The sequence below is a fragment of the Momordica charantia genome (genome assembly GCF_013281855.1).
Source record: "Momordica charantia cultivar OHB3-1 chromosome 11 unlocalized genomic scaffold, Mcharantia_2.0 BLBB01000011.1, whole genome shotgun sequence".
Lineage (NCBI taxonomy): Eukaryota > Viridiplantae > Streptophyta > Magnoliopsida > Cucurbitales > Cucurbitaceae > Momordica > Momordica charantia.
The window spans coordinates 21,162,527-21,178,044 of NW_028275159.1; the positions used below are offsets into that span (position 1 = coordinate 21,162,527).

The following is a 15,518-nucleotide window of genomic DNA, read 5'->3' on the forward strand; positions in this document are numbered from 1 at the left end:
ATGGCAACTTTAGGTTTCATCCCTTTTACCGATATGACATCTATTACTAAGCCTCCTTTCTTTAATGGTAATAATTATAGTTATTGGAAAAATAGAATGAAATTTTTCTTGCTTTCTATTGACTATGATTTGTGGGATGTTGTTGAAGAAGGATTTAAAATTCCAACAAAAGATGTTGATGGTGTTAGAGTTGTAAAGCCTAAAGAAGAATGGTCTATAATTGAAAAGAAAGCATGTTCTTTAAATGCTAAAGCTATTAATTGCTTGTTTTGTGCTTTGAATGAAGTTGAGTATAATAGGGTGTCGATTTGTAAAACCGCTAAGGATATATGGGATAAATTAGAAATTACTCATGAAGGAACTAGTCAAGTAAAAGAAACAAAGATTGACATGTTAGTTCATCAATATGAAATGTTTAAAATTGATGAAAATGAAGCTACTTCCGATATGTTTATTAGATTTACTAACATTGTCAATGCTTTATAAGGACTTGGAAAAGAATATTCAAATCTTGAGAATGTAAAGAAGCTCTTATGGTCCTTGCCTAAACAATGGGAGCCTAAAGTCACCGTCATTCAAGAGGCAAAAGATCTCAAGACTCTCTCCATGGACGAACTCATTGGTTCGTTGATGGCGCATGAGATAAAGATCAAGAAACACATGGAGGATGAGAATAAAAAGAAAGAGAAGAGCATAGCATTAAAAGCCATCACCCTGGAAGTTGACTCCGAATGTGAGAATGCTCTTGATGAAGATGATGTGGCCTATCTCTCACGTAAGTATAAAAATTTCATCAAGAGAAAGAAACAATTCAAGAAGAATTTCTCCAACCAAAAAGAGTCAAAAAGTGAAAAGAGCAAAAAGGATGAGGTAATTTGTTATGAATGCAAAAAACCGGGTCATATTAGAACCGATTGTCCTCTTCTTAAATCATCCAAGAAATCCAAGAAGAAAGCAATGAAGTCTACTTGGGATGATAGTGATGAAAGTGGAAGTGAAAGTGAGAATGAAGAAGTGGCCAACTTTTGCTTCATGGCTCATAGTGACAAGGAGGATGAACAAGGTGATGAGGTAACTCTTGATCCCCTTTCTTATGATGAGTTGTTTGAAGCTTTTGAGAATATGCAAAATGATTTAGAAAAGCTTGGTTCTAAATATGTTATGCTTAAAAAGAAATACAATGTCTTAACTAGTGAAAATAAGTCTTTACTTGATGATATTGCTTGCTTAAAGAAAAATGAGCATGATGTTATAAATATCTCTTATGATAAGCATGTTCTTGATTGTGATGAGAAAAATGCATTACTTGATAAAATTAGATTTCTTGAGCATGATGGTTGTGAAAAAGATAATTTGATTAAATTGCTTAAGAAAAATGAATCAAATGCTTTAGTGGAACTTGATAAGGCTAAAGATTCTATTAAAAAATTAACAATAGGTGCTCAAAGGTTGGACAAGATTATTGAAGTAGGTAAACCTTATGGTGATAAAAGAGGTTTAGGCTATATTGATGAATGTTCTACTCCCTCAAATTCTAAAACTATGTTTGTTAAAGCATCTCCTAATATGCCTAAGCTTGTTGCTCCTAAAGTTGTATCTAAACATACTAAAATTAACTTTGTGCCTATATGTCATTATTGTGGTGTTGAAGGTCATATAAGACCTAAGTGTTTTAAATTAAAATATGTTCAAACTACTAGAAGAAATTTTTCTCAAAGAGCAAAGTTTCACAATGCTCCAAGAAAAATTTTCTCCAAGAAAAGTAAAATGCATAAATTTGTTGTAAAAGATAATTCATTGCATAATGTTGTTTGTTTTTCATCTGGCAAGTATAGACATAAATCTTATTCTTGTTACTTGTCTAAATCTTATGCTTTCAATAAAAATGCAAAAATGAAATGGATCCCCAAGTTTGTTAATGCTAACCTTCTAGGACCCAAACAAGTATGGGTACCAAAAGATCAAATTTAAATTTTTGTGTTTGTAGGTTTGTTTGAAAGCTTCCAAGAAAAGTAAGTGGTACTTGGATAGTGGTTGCTCAAGGCACATGACGGGAGACCAATCCAAGTTTGTCACTTTCTCCAAAAAGGATGGAGGTTTTGTAACCTTTGGTGATAACAAGAAAGGTAAAATAATAGGTAAGGGTAGTATAGGTAATGAATCTTCTATTTTGATTGAAGATGTACTTTTGGTTGATGGTTTAAAGCATGACTTACTTAGTATTAGTCAATTGTGTGATAAAGGATTTAGAGTTGTGTTTGATAAAAAGAATTGCATCATTGAAAATGATAGTGATAGAAAAGTTTTATTTGTTGGAAATAGAGATGAAAATGTGTATACTATTGATTTGAATGATTGTCCTATTAGTGATAAATGTTTATCGGTCTTGCATGATGATTCTTGGTTATGGCATAGAAGACTAGGACATGCTAGCATGCACTTAATTTCAAATATTTCCAAGAATTCTTTGGTTAGAGGTCTTCCCAAGTTTAAATTTGAAAAAGATAAATTTTGTGATGCTTGTCAAATGGGTAAGCAAACCAAGTCTTCTTTCAAATCTAAAAATATGATCTCTACTACAATACCCCTACAACTATTACACAAGGACTTATTTGGCCCTTCAAGAATTGCTAGTTTTGGAGGGAACTATTATGTCTTTGTGATAGTTGATGATTTTTCAAGATTTACTTGGGTTTTGATGCTAAAACATAAGGATGATGCTTTGAAAATTTTTTCTAGTTTTGCCAAAAGAGTTCAAAATGAAAAAGAATTTTTGATTTCTAAAATTAGGAGTGATCATGGAGGAGAATTTGATAGTAATGCTTTTGAAAATTTTTGTGAAGAAAATGGATTTTCTCATAACTTCTCCGCTCCAAGAACTCCTCAACAAAACGGTGTGGTTGAAAGGAAAAATCGTACTTTGCAAGAATTTGCTAGGTCAATGTTACATGAGTATGGTTTACCTTCTTATTTTTGGGCGGAGGCCGTTAATACCGCTTGTTATGTTTTAAATAGAGTTTTAATTAGACCTTCTTTAGATAAAACTCCTTATGAACTTTGGCATAACAAAATTTCGAATATTGGGTACTTCAAAGTTTTTGGTTGCAAATGTTTCATTTTGAATAACAAAGAAAAGCTTGGAAAATTTGATTCTAAGATGGATGTTGGTATTTTCCTTGGTTATTCCTCTACTAGTAAAGCTTATAGAGTTTTCAATAAAAGAACTTTGATAGTTGAGGAATCTATGCATGTGGTATTTGATGAATCTTGCAATGTTGTTTCTAATGATTCCTTTTGTAGTGATTCTTTAGAAAGAAATTTTGGAGATTTACTTGTTAGTGACAAAAGCAAAGAGATTGCTTCAAGTAAGCAAGAAGTGAGCATCAACGAAAATAAGGTGGACGGTTTTTCTTCCATGCCTAAGGAGTGGAAGTATGCTCCATCCCATCCTAAGGATTTAATTCTTGGTGATCCCGAACAAGGTGTGAAAGCTCGTTCTTCCCTTAATATGTTTAATAACATTGCTTTTGTTTCTCAAATTGAACCAAAAAATTTTAAAGATGTCGAAAGTGATGAATTTTGGATTTTAGCTATGCAAGAAGAATTAAATCAATTTGAAAGAAACAAAGTTTGGGAATTAGTCCCTAGGCCTTCCTATAATTGGGACTAAATGAGTCTTTAGAAATAAAATGGATGAAAATGGAAATATCATTAGAAATAAAGCTAGACTTGTAGCTCAAGGTTATTGTCAAGAAGAAGGAATAGATTATGAGGAAACTTTTGCACCCGTTGCTAGATTAGAAGCCATTAGAATGTTACTTGCTTTTGCTTCTTATAAGAATTTTATTTTATACCAAATGGATGTGAAAAGTGCTTTTTTAAATGGTTATATTATGGAAGAAGTTTATGTGGAACAACCTCCGGGATTTGTTAGTTTTGATTTTCCAAATCATGTTTTTAAGTTGAAAAAGGCTCTTTATGGTTTAAAACAAGTTCCAAGAGCTTGGTATGATAGACTTAGTAATTTTCTTATTGAGAATGGTTTTAAAATGGGTAAAATTGACACTACTCTCTTTATTAAGTCTAAAGAAAATAATATGCTTCTAGTGCAAATATATGTGGATGATATTATTTTTGGTTCTACTAATCCTTCTATGTGTGAGGAATTTTCTAAATGCATGCATAATGAGTTTGAAATGAGTATGATGGGAGAACTTAGCTTCTTCCTTGGACTCCAAATCAAACAACTCAAGGATGGTATCTTCATAAGTCAAGAGAAATACACAAGGGATTTGCTCAAAAGGTTCAAATTCAATGAAGGTAAAATTGCCAAAACTCCTATGAGCACATCCACTAAGCTTGACAAGGATGAGAAAGGTAAATGTGTGGATGTAAAGACTTATCGAGGTATGATTGGCTCTTTACTTTATTTAACCGCTAGTAGACCCGATATTATGTTTAGTGTATGTGTTTGTGCTAGATTTCAATCTTGTCCTAAAGAATCTCATGTGCATGCCGTTAAAAGAATTTTTAAATATTTGCTTGGAACTATTGATTTAGGCTTGTGGTATCCTAGAAATGTTGAATTTAATTTGGTAGGATATTCCGATGCGGATTTTGCGGGTAGTTTACTTGACCGAAAGAGTACTAGTGGGACTTGCCAATTTCTTGGTAGTTCCTTAGTTTCTTGGTTTAGTAAAAAGCAAAATTTGATTGCTTTATCAACTACCGAAGCAGAATATATTGCGGTTGCTAGTTGTTGTGCTCAAATTCTTTGGATGAAACAAACTCTTTGTGATTTTGGATTAAAGTTTGAAAATGTGCCTATATTTTGTGATAATACAAGTGTCATAAATTTGACTAAAAATCTTATACATCATTCTAGGACTAAGCATATTGATATTAGGCATCACTTTATAAGAGAGCATGTGCAAAACGGTCATATTACTCTTGAATTTGTAAGCTCAAATAATCAATTAGCGGATATTTTTACCAAGCCTTTAAATGAAGAATGCTTTTGCAAAATTAGGCTTGAGCTTGGCATTATTCGTTGTGATGCATCTTGATTTTGTATTTGTTATTTTTTTTAAATGCATATTGATAGGGAGAACATTTATGCAAAATTGTGTTCATATTTTTAGGGGGAGCTTTTTATGTTGTTAATTATTTTTTTTGTTCTTTTTGATGATTCCAAAGGGGGAGAAGTTTAAGGAAAATTTGTTCTAAAAATGTTCATGATTTATTGGTTTATTAATCCATGGATGTATCAATTGAGGGGGAGAAATTAATCTTTGAATGATTTTTAAGTAAGTATGATATTTTGGATTTACTATGATGTCTATGTATTTTTCTTTGGAAGTTTGTCATCATCAAAAAGGGAGAGATTGTTGGCTTTTTGGCCTAATCTCAAATTAATTAATTTTAATTAATTAATTAATTAATGTTTTGATGATAACAAACTTAATTTTATTTATTGACATTTTTTGTATTTTAAAGTATCCACAGTGTAGAGCTCGTTACAACGATTCCAACGACTGTTAGATCATCCAAATCGGAGCTCAAACGGAGAAGTTACGATCGAAACAAATTGAAAGAAAAAATACCTGAGAAGATGACGTGGACAGTTCGTAAGCTGACAAGTGACAAGCTTCTTTTTAAAATATATATATATATATTGAAAAAGAAAAGAAAAAGATTAAAAATAAAAAAATAAAAAAAAATTCAAAAAGAAAAAGTCAAAAGTGGTAACTTTGTTAAAAAAAAAAAGGTCATTTCACATTAAATGCTGTCAGTTTAAAAAATATATATATATTTTTGAAAAGTTACCGTTTTCACACACGCACGCACACACACACACACACACACACACACACACACACACACACACACACACACACACACACACACACACACACACACACACACACACACACACACACACACACACACACACACACACACACACACACACACACACACACACACACACACACACACACACACACACACACACACACACACACACACACACACACACACACACACACACACACACACACACACACACACACCACACACACACACACACACACACACACACACACCCACACACACACACACACACACACACACACACACACACACACACACACACACACACACACACACACACACACACACACACACACACACACACACACACACATTTATTTTTACAATTAATCTTAGAATTTGATTGTTTGCTTTAAATTTCTCTTGTTTGCCTTAGAATGTATTTTATCTTACTTAGTTAAAATTGCATATCTCAAAAAGTGTATTATTTTTGTTTAAATTGGGCCCATTTATTAAAAAGTTTATATTTTTTTAATTAAACCCTATTCACCCCCCTCTAGGGTTGCCATACCGATCCAATACTGTATCTGTTGTTCAGCCCTTCTTCGTCTTAATGTATGCTCTGGTTCGGGTCTAATGTAAATTCAAATGTAGGGAAATTGTTCCTTCACTACACAAATTACCTGAAACAAAAATTTGAAACTCTTTAATCATCGTACTCCAAAATTAAAAAAAATCAAAATATGAATTCTATATCCCCGACAACGATGCAAAAAACTTTTTTGGTTCCCTCACAACTAGGAACAGATATTGCAATAGTATACACTAATTTACCATTGTAGTATAAGAACAAGGTCATATCCTCAGGGAAATAGGTTATAAATTGATTTTATAATTTCGAAATACCAAAGATTAAAAATAAAAGATGTTTTTTTATTCGTTTTGCTATATCGGCATAAAAGAAAATAGGACACAACAACTTGGAATACATCAGATGAATTTCTATATCACACTCTGCAGAATCCACTCAGAAAACACATAAGTGATATGAAGCAAGGATTTCAGGATAAATCAGGGAGGGGGATTTCACTTACTTCTTTTCTCTAAGTTAGCTATATAAAACTACTCTAAAAACATTGATTGCCCAAACATTCATGGCTCTCTCCCGAGATACCTAACATATGCCTTAACCAAACTCCCGTCGTGAATACAGCAAGTAGTTAAAGCAGTCTATTGGTGCAATAGGGTGAACCTCATCCCTGAGTATTCACCTTCCTATTTCAAGAAGAGGAAACTATGGCTAATAGTAGTAAACCCACTCAACAAGGACTCTCCTGAGCATCAAGTGAGTTATAAGAGAAAAGAAATAGAAAAGACATAAGAAGATTTCATCGTTCATGTAGATGGTAGAGAATAAGAAGCTTCCTTCAATGCGACCCACAAGCAAACAACAATCTCTCTAGCTCATTCTTCGATGCAAAACTGCTGATATCAATGGGGAATGTTCCCTGAAATTGATGCTTCCCCAAAATGAATCAATCGTCTGTCCCCCTTTTGTGGCTAGGGCACCTTTTCCTTATATACCGGGTCCTTAAAATTTAGGGCACCCTTTGGAAGCTGTACGGATGCGGTAACAATTTAAGTCCGTCGAGTTACTGCACTGCCATCCGTGCTGGGGCACCGAGCGACAACAGGCTCCAGCAATCACGCCTCTTCTAACTGGGCTCCAGCATAAACCCCACAACCTTGGTAGCACTCTTCTTGTCCTTAGCTAAATTCTACCATTCTGGCATAAACCATGAATACTTGAGCGTTCCCACTCAATAAAATCTTACATTTTCCTTGATTTATTGATAAGGATCCTCACATTTCTGCACATTTAATGCTCCAAATAGCCCACTCAATCATTATAATTCTTCAAATGAAAATCTATTAAAACGTAAAAATTGAAAAACTTTTAAAGTTTATGTGGAGATGGTAACACACTTTTCTTTGTCAAAAAAAAAAGGTAACACGCTTTCCAAAGTTTCAGTACAATTTAATGAAATTGAAAGTTTAAGATAAAAGTAGATACATCTTTTTAACTTTGGTAAAAATTGATTTTTTTCCTTTATCATCTATTTAGTTTTATCTAATTGAACCCCTTTTTTCGGAGATCTATTTATTTATAATTTTGAAAAGTCTTTTATAATGCCCAAATATCCGATCGGCTCATTCGTTTATATTAAACATTAGAGACCTCTTGAATCTTCTATTTACCTATTTTTTTTCTTCTTTGATTTGTGTGTAATGCAATTTTATTCATGTTTTCTTTATTATTGATAGTATTCTCTTGTTAGGACCCTATGAATCAATTAAAATTTTAGATTCATGCCAGAACCTCGATGATTCAATAAAACATTCCAAACAAAGTTAAAAAAAATCCTTGAATAAGAACCTTTGGATTGAATTGACTTTCATTTTCAAACTTTTTTAACATTTATCATATGATGCAGCATGAAGTGGAACATGAAGGCGAAACAGGCAAAGCTTATAGAGCAAATTTTTTTTTTTAAAAAAAAAAATTATTTGAATATATATTCCGTTTTACTTGGTGCTATTATGAATATCCCTTTCTCTTAAAAATTAAAACTTCAAGAAACAAATTTTATTATAATATAAATTGATAATTAAGCAGTACTATAAGGTTGAGCTAAGTTAGGTTATACCAACTTATTGTTACAAAATGTAACAAACCATTGCAAACATGTCACTACTGAAAGGAGAAATTTACTATTCAAAAATATATAATAGGAAGTGACAAGTTTAAAAAATCTATTACTTCGTTTATATTTATTTTGGTTAAAGAATAAACATTTCTCTGTCTTTTTTTTTTCTTCATCATATTCGGTCATTGAATAAGCATTGAATAAGGAATAATCTAAAGGTTCTTGCTCAAGGAATTTTTTAAACTTTTTTTTGGAATGTTTTATTTGAATCATGGTGGTTCTTAGTATGAATCTAAAGTTTTAATTGATTCACAAGGTCCTAACAAGAGAATTCCTATCAATAATAAAGAAAACAGGAATAAAATTGCATTACACACAAATCAAAGAAAAAAAAATAAATAGAAGATTCAAGAGGTCTCTAATGATTAATATAAATACTAATGAGCCGACTCGTTATTTGTGCATTATAACTACAAAAGACTTTTTAAATTTATAAATAAATAAGTCTCCAAGAAAAGGGTTCAATTAGACAAAACTAAATAGATGATAAAGGAAAAAAGATCCATTTTTACCAAACTACTGAATAGATGATAAAGGAAAAAGATCCATTTTTACCAAAGTTTGGTAAGATGTATCTAACTTTTATCCTAAACTTTCAATTTCATCCCATTGTACTAAAACTTTGAAAATTCTTACCATCTCTACCATAAACTTTAAAAGTTTTTCAGTTTTTACCTTTTTAATATATTTTCATTTGAAGAATTATTAGAAAATGTACACTCGTGTGCATCAAATGAATTCGCCACTTTCTTTCAATTCGAATAGGGATTAAGATACAACTCTAATCTTGAATGGTTTCTTTTTTCTTTTTTCTTTTTTTGGTTTGTTGAAATTAGAACGAATATTGCACAAATCTTGGCCCCTTAATTTTTTTTTATATTTGGGTTATGATCATTAATATTGAGCTTGAATCTCACTCGAAATTGCATAAATGTCACCCAAAATTCATAAATCTCCCTCGAGACTCGTGTAAATTCACCTAGGATTCAAGCAAAACTTGGGTGAATTCAAAGAAAACATGCCCGAGATTCATGTAAAACTCAGACGAGTTTAAAGAAAACTTGCCCAAGAATCATGTTAAACTCGAGCGAGTTCCAATAAACCTCGCCCGAGTTATGAAATTTGTAGATTCACGAGCGAGTTTCAAATGATTAAAAGATGAAAGTAAGAAAATGAGTATCACTAACCCATCTTATTTCCTCGGGCTTATAAGAAAATGATGTACTTAATATGATATACATGATTTGGTAGACCATTTATATACTTGATTTTATATCATTGATATACTTGACTTATATTTCATTAATATGTCTGGAATCTAGAATGGTAAAATCGAAAATAATTAAGGGTCCATTTGGTAGTATTATTGTTTCTTGTTTCTCGTTTCTAATTTTATTAAAAAATCTGAGCCTTTAACGACTATTTATGTTTCTTGTTTCTAACATTTAAGAAACATTCTTAAAATTATATAGAAATTTGGGAAGAATAAAAATTTATTGTTTTTTTTTCTTTGTATTTCCAATTTGTTCCAACATAAATTAGGATCTTATTTATCATTTTTTTTAATTCATTGAGTGTTGGGGGCCATGTAATTTTATTTTTCTTTATTAACAATGATGAAACATGAATAAGAAACAAAAATATTGTCAAACGGGCCTTCAAAAATAAAAAATCATATTTCAAATATTTAGCTATATTTGTAAAATCTAAAACTTGTTGCTATATTTACAAATATGACAAAATATATTAGTTACCGTCTACAAATTTCTAAAATTTATTAGCGTTAAAAAAGACGTGACCAATGCATCATTTTCTTGCAAACATGAGTAGAGCTTAGAGGTTAAGGCACATTACTTCTTCTCTTGAGGTTGAAGATTCGATCCCCATCTCTACATTTGATGTACTAAAAAAATGCATAATTTTCTTTATTGTTTTCGTGACTTACAAAATAATTGGTTAAAAAACACATTTGGTCCTTGTACTTTAATGTTTTTGTCCCTGAATTTTCAAAAGCAACAATTTAGTCCCTATACTTTCAAGTTAGTAACGATTTAGTCCTTACAGTTAAAAATTATGTTAAACATAAGAGAACTATGTATGCCGCCTATGTTTGATATGGACAAATTAAAAAGGCCACCTGTACATTTTGGTTCAAATTTGAGTTAGCTGCATTGAACCTGTAAATGGATTAGCAATATTGTGCTCCAAAGCAATTCTCGTGACGATCAAATCTCGTTGAACAATCTCCCTTATGAGGTGATATTTCCTCTTTATGTGTTTGCCTCTTTTATGACTTCGAGGTTCCTTTGAGTTGGCTACTGCACCATTATTATCACAATATAGTGTAATGGGCAGGGACATATTTCGAACGACTTCCAAGTCTATCAAGAACTTCCGAAGCCAGACAGTTTCTTTAGTAGCTTCGTAAGCAGCTACATACTCAGCTTCCATAGTAGAGTCCGCAATACACCTTTGCTTAACACTCTGCCACACTACAACTCCTCTATTAAGAGTGAACACTAATCCTGATGTGGATTTTCGAGAATCCTTGTCAGTCTGAGATTCAAAGTCAATGTACCCTATGAGGATCAAATCCTTAGCGTCGTACACAAGCATGTAGTCCCTCGTTCTCTGAAGATACTTAAGGATTGTTTTGACTGCAGTCCAATGTGCAGGTCCTGGATTGGACTGATATCGACTGGCAATCCCTACTGCATAGCATATGTCAAGCCTAGTACACAACATGATGTACATAAGACCGCCCACAACTAACGCATAGGGAATACATTTCATATCTTCAACCTCTTGAGGTGTCTTAGGACACTGTTCCTTAGACAATATAATCTCATGTCTGAAACGCAATAGCCATTTGTTGGAATTCTGCATCGAATATCTGACTAATTTATGCCAATTTATGATGCTTGAGATATAGTTAGCGTTTTGTTCTTCCGATTTCTAAGATCTGAATTCCAAGAACAAATTGTGTTTCTGTGAAATCTTTCATTTGGAACTGTGTTTTCAGCTAGTTTTTAACGTTGGTGAGAAAACCTACATCATTCCCAATGAGTAGGATGTCATCAACGTATAAAACTAGGAAAGCTACACTATTGTCGACAACCTTCTTGTAAACAAAAGGTTAGTCAACGTTTTGGTCCAAGCAGTAAGATTTGACTGTAATGTCAAACCTTATGTTCTAGGATCTCGAAGCTTATTTCAATTCATAAATTGATCTCTTAAGCTTGCAAAAGTTTTGCTCTTGACCTTGTTCTATGAATCTTTCTGGTTGAGCCATGTAATTGCTCTCACCAAGATAGTCATTCAAAAAATTTGTCTTGACGTCCATTTGTCATATCTCATAGTCATAATATGTGGCAATGGTTAAGAGAATGCGGATAAACTTCAACATGGAATATCGGAGAAAGTTTCTTCATAATCAATTCCCTCCTATGGGGTATAACCCTTTTGCCACGAGTCTAGCCTTAAAGGTCTGAACTTTTCCATTGGCATCTCTATTCCGCTTGTAGATCTATTTGCAACCTACAGGTTTTACCCCATCAGGTTGATCTACAAGCTCCCAGACGAAATTGGAGTACATAGACTCCATTTCCTGATCCATAGTTTTGACCCATTCATCTTTGTCAACCTTTTTCATTGTTTGTTGATAAGACCACGGGTCCTTAATGCCATCATCAAGTATGACAACTTGGGATTCTATTAATCCCACGTAACGGTCAGGCTAAGTTACAACACTCCCACTACATCGAGGTCCTCTAAAATCCTGTGAAGTTTGATGTTGGCTCGATGTACTGGCTCCGTCAACAACCCTTGTTTATGGTTCAGCGGTATCAACAACTTTTGCTGTCGTACTGATAGCTTCAATGGAAATTTAATTTAATATTTTACTACGTGGTTTATGATCTCTTACATTGTCTTCTTCTAGGAAAGTAGTATTTATCGATACAAATACTTTATTTTCCTTAGGATTGAAGAAGTAACCACCTCTCATTTCTTTGGGATACCCTACAAATAGGCTTACCTTTGAACGAGGTTCCAATTTATATGGGTTTACCACAAGCACATGTGCTGGACATCCCTAAACTCTGAAATGTCTTAAACTAGGTTTACGACCTCTACAAAGTTCAAACGATGTTTAGGAAATACACGAGCTAAGGGCACCAAACCCAATAATCTCCCACTTGTCCTAAAGTGAGTGGGATGTACAAGCATTACAATGAACTAAAACATACAATATACCCAATAACATCTCTCATTTGCCCTAGACTAAATGGCACATGTCTCGAAAACCTAGACTCTGTAGATGACCCTCAAACACTTTAGCCGTGAGAGTCTTTGTGAATGGATCAACAATGTTGAGCTTCTTCCAAATCTTTCATTTGGAATTGTGTTGCCAGCCAGCTTTTCTTTTTAACGTCGGTGAGGAAACCTACATCATTCCCAATGAATAGGATGTCATCAACATATAAAACTAGGAAAGCTACAGTACTGTTAACAACCTTCTTGCAAAAACAAGGTTCATCAACGATTTGGTCAAAGCCATAAGATTTGACCGTAGTATCAAACCTTATGTTTTAGGATCTCGAAGCTTGTGTCAATCCATAAATGGATCTCTTAAACTTGCAAATATTTTGCTCTTGACCCTGTTTTATGAATCCTTCTGGTTGACCATGTAAATGCTCTCATCAAGATAACCATTCAAAAAAAAAATATATTGATGTCCATTTGTCATATCTCATAGTCATAATATGTGGCAATGGCTAAGATAATGCGGATAGACTTCAACATGGCAACAAGGGAGAAAGTTTCTTCACAATCAACTCCCTCTGGTTGGGTATAACCCTTTGCCACGAGTCTAGCGTTAAAGGTCAGAACCTTTTCATTGGCATCTCTCTTTCGCTTGTAGATCCATTTTCAACATATAGGTTTTACCCCATCATGTTGATACACAAGCTCTCAGACGGAATTAGAGTACATAGACTCCACTTCTTGATCTATCGCTTTGACCCATTAATCTTTGCCAACATCTTTCATCGTTTGTTTATAAGACAACGGGTCCTCAATGTCATTATTAGGTATGACGACTTGGGATTATGTTAATCCCACGTAACGGTCAAACTGAGTTACAACCCTCCCACTACGTCGAGGCCCTATCAAATCTGGTGAAGTTTGATGTTGGCTCGATGTACTAGCTCCGTTTACAACCATTGTTGATGGTTCAGTATCAACAATTCTTATTGTCGTACTGATAGCTTCGTTGGAAATTTCATTTAACACCATTTTACTAAGTGATTGATGATCTCTTATGTGGTTATCTTCTAGGAAAGTAGAATTTGTCGATACAAATACTTTATTTTCCTTAGGATCGAAGAAGTAACCACCTCTCGTTTCTTTGGGATAACCTACAAATAGGCATACCTTCGAATGTGATTCCAATTTCTTTGAGTTTGACACAAGTACATGTACTGGACATCTCCAAACTCTGAAGTGTCTTAAACTAGATTTATGACCTCTCCAAAGTTCAAAACGGTGTTTCGGAAACACTCTTGGGTGGAACATTGTTCAGGATATAAAATGCAGTCTCCATTGGATAACCCTAGAACGAGTAAGGCAATTGAACATAGCTCGTCTTTGATTGAGCCATATCTAACAGGGTTCTGTTTCTCCTTTTTGACACATCATTTTGTTGTGGTGTACCGGGTGCTGAGAGTTAGGAAGTGATTTCTGAAGGGATGTGAATCCCGAAGCGGAAGCGGACCGTTGTTCGTGAAATTTGGGAAACAAAATCAATATGCAAATAAGAAAATACAGGGGAAAATCATTACCTTTGAAGAACGTTTCTTCAACTTTTTCCCAACGAACACCACCAAAAAATCTTCCTTGCTATCCTTCTAGGTTTCGAGAACCATGCTTGTAGGAGCACCTTGTTTGGAATGAGAGGGAGAGTTTTAGAGAGAGAGCTTCAAAGAGTAAAAAAAACAGTTCTTCTTTTTTCTGTTCTGTTTTGCAGAACATTTCTACAAATATTTCCGAGAAAAAACAGTGACGTCACTTAACTCCCCACTCCCCTGCAATAATGCAAGGGAGTTAATAATTAATATTAATTAATTAATATTAATATAATTAATATATTAAATAATTATTAATCAAATTAATAATTAATTAATTAAATGTAATATTAAATAATTATTAATCAAATTAATAAATAATTAATATTAATAAATAATTAAGATTAATAATTAATTAATTAAATAATTAACAATTAATTATTTAACATTTAATTAAATATCTCATATTTAATTAAACCATATTCTCTCTTATATAATCTATAGATTTAATGTACATCTTATGTGCATTAATTTTTAACCTATAGTTTTAATATGAATCATATTCATATTAATTTTATTTGAATCTCATTCAAATAATTTTCTCATAATATATAGTTTTAATTTAGAATTAACTATATATTATAATGTATCAATATACATATAATCCCTTAAGAAATTTGAACAGTTCAAATTCTTCCAAAAACTTGATCTTCGTTTTACCCGTTATGAGCTAGCAAAGGGACCTAATGGACCTACAGATCAGAAGCTCCAACGATACGAGATTAATCGGTCAAACTCATTAACCGAGTTAATCAACATTCGTTAACTACGGGTCACTCCACTAAAGACCCGCAGTTGCACTCTTCTCACCGCAGAATGTTTTCGTGTCCAAGGATATACGACCATTAATGACGAGTCAATCCTTCACGAGTGCTCGTAACTCAAGTTGGGTCAAATTACCGTTTTACCTCTGAGTTACATCTTGCTCCTTAAATACCACTACTCTTCTAATGAACAACCCGGTTATGGTCCAACCAATAACCGGAAGTCCCTCTCGGGCTAATGAGAGGGTGGG

The 15,518-nt window shown here is 33.2% G+C and overlaps 1 protein-coding gene and 1 pseudogene across 1 annotated transcript; one reads left to right on the forward strand and one right to left on the reverse strand.

Annotated features, from left to right (window-relative positions):
* On the forward strand, positions 1–2,423 carry LOC148208311 (uncharacterized). Its single transcript, XM_088120178.1, has 7 exons — positions 1–67; positions 152–364; positions 488–779; positions 909–1,147; positions 1,394–1,593; positions 1,988–2,126; positions 2,368–2,423. Exons 1-7 carry the CDS (start codon positions 1–3, stop codon positions 2,421–2,423), a joined length of 1,206 nt encoding a protein of 401 aa, XP_087976304.1.
* An 8,328-nt stretch (positions 2,424–10,751) lies between these two features.
* Positions 10,752–11,486, reverse strand: LOC148208312 (secreted RxLR effector protein 161 pseudogene; annotated as a pseudogene).
* Positions 11,487–15,518: the final 4,032 nt, after the last annotated feature.

Excerpts from the sequence above, each read along its gene's own strand:
- LOC148208311 (XM_088120178.1), top strand. The coding sequence starts at position 1 with ATGGCAACTTTAGGTTTCATCCCTTTTACCGATATGACATCTATTACT. Across the intron at positions 365-487 it reads AATTACTCATGAAGGAACTA|GACTTGGAAAAGAATATTCA; the intron begins GTCAAGTAAAAG and ends ATGCTTTATAAG. Across the intron at positions 2,127-2,367 it reads CTTTGGTGATAACAAGAAAG|TGATAAATGTTTATCGGTCT; the intron begins GTAAAATAATAG and ends TTGTCCTATTAG.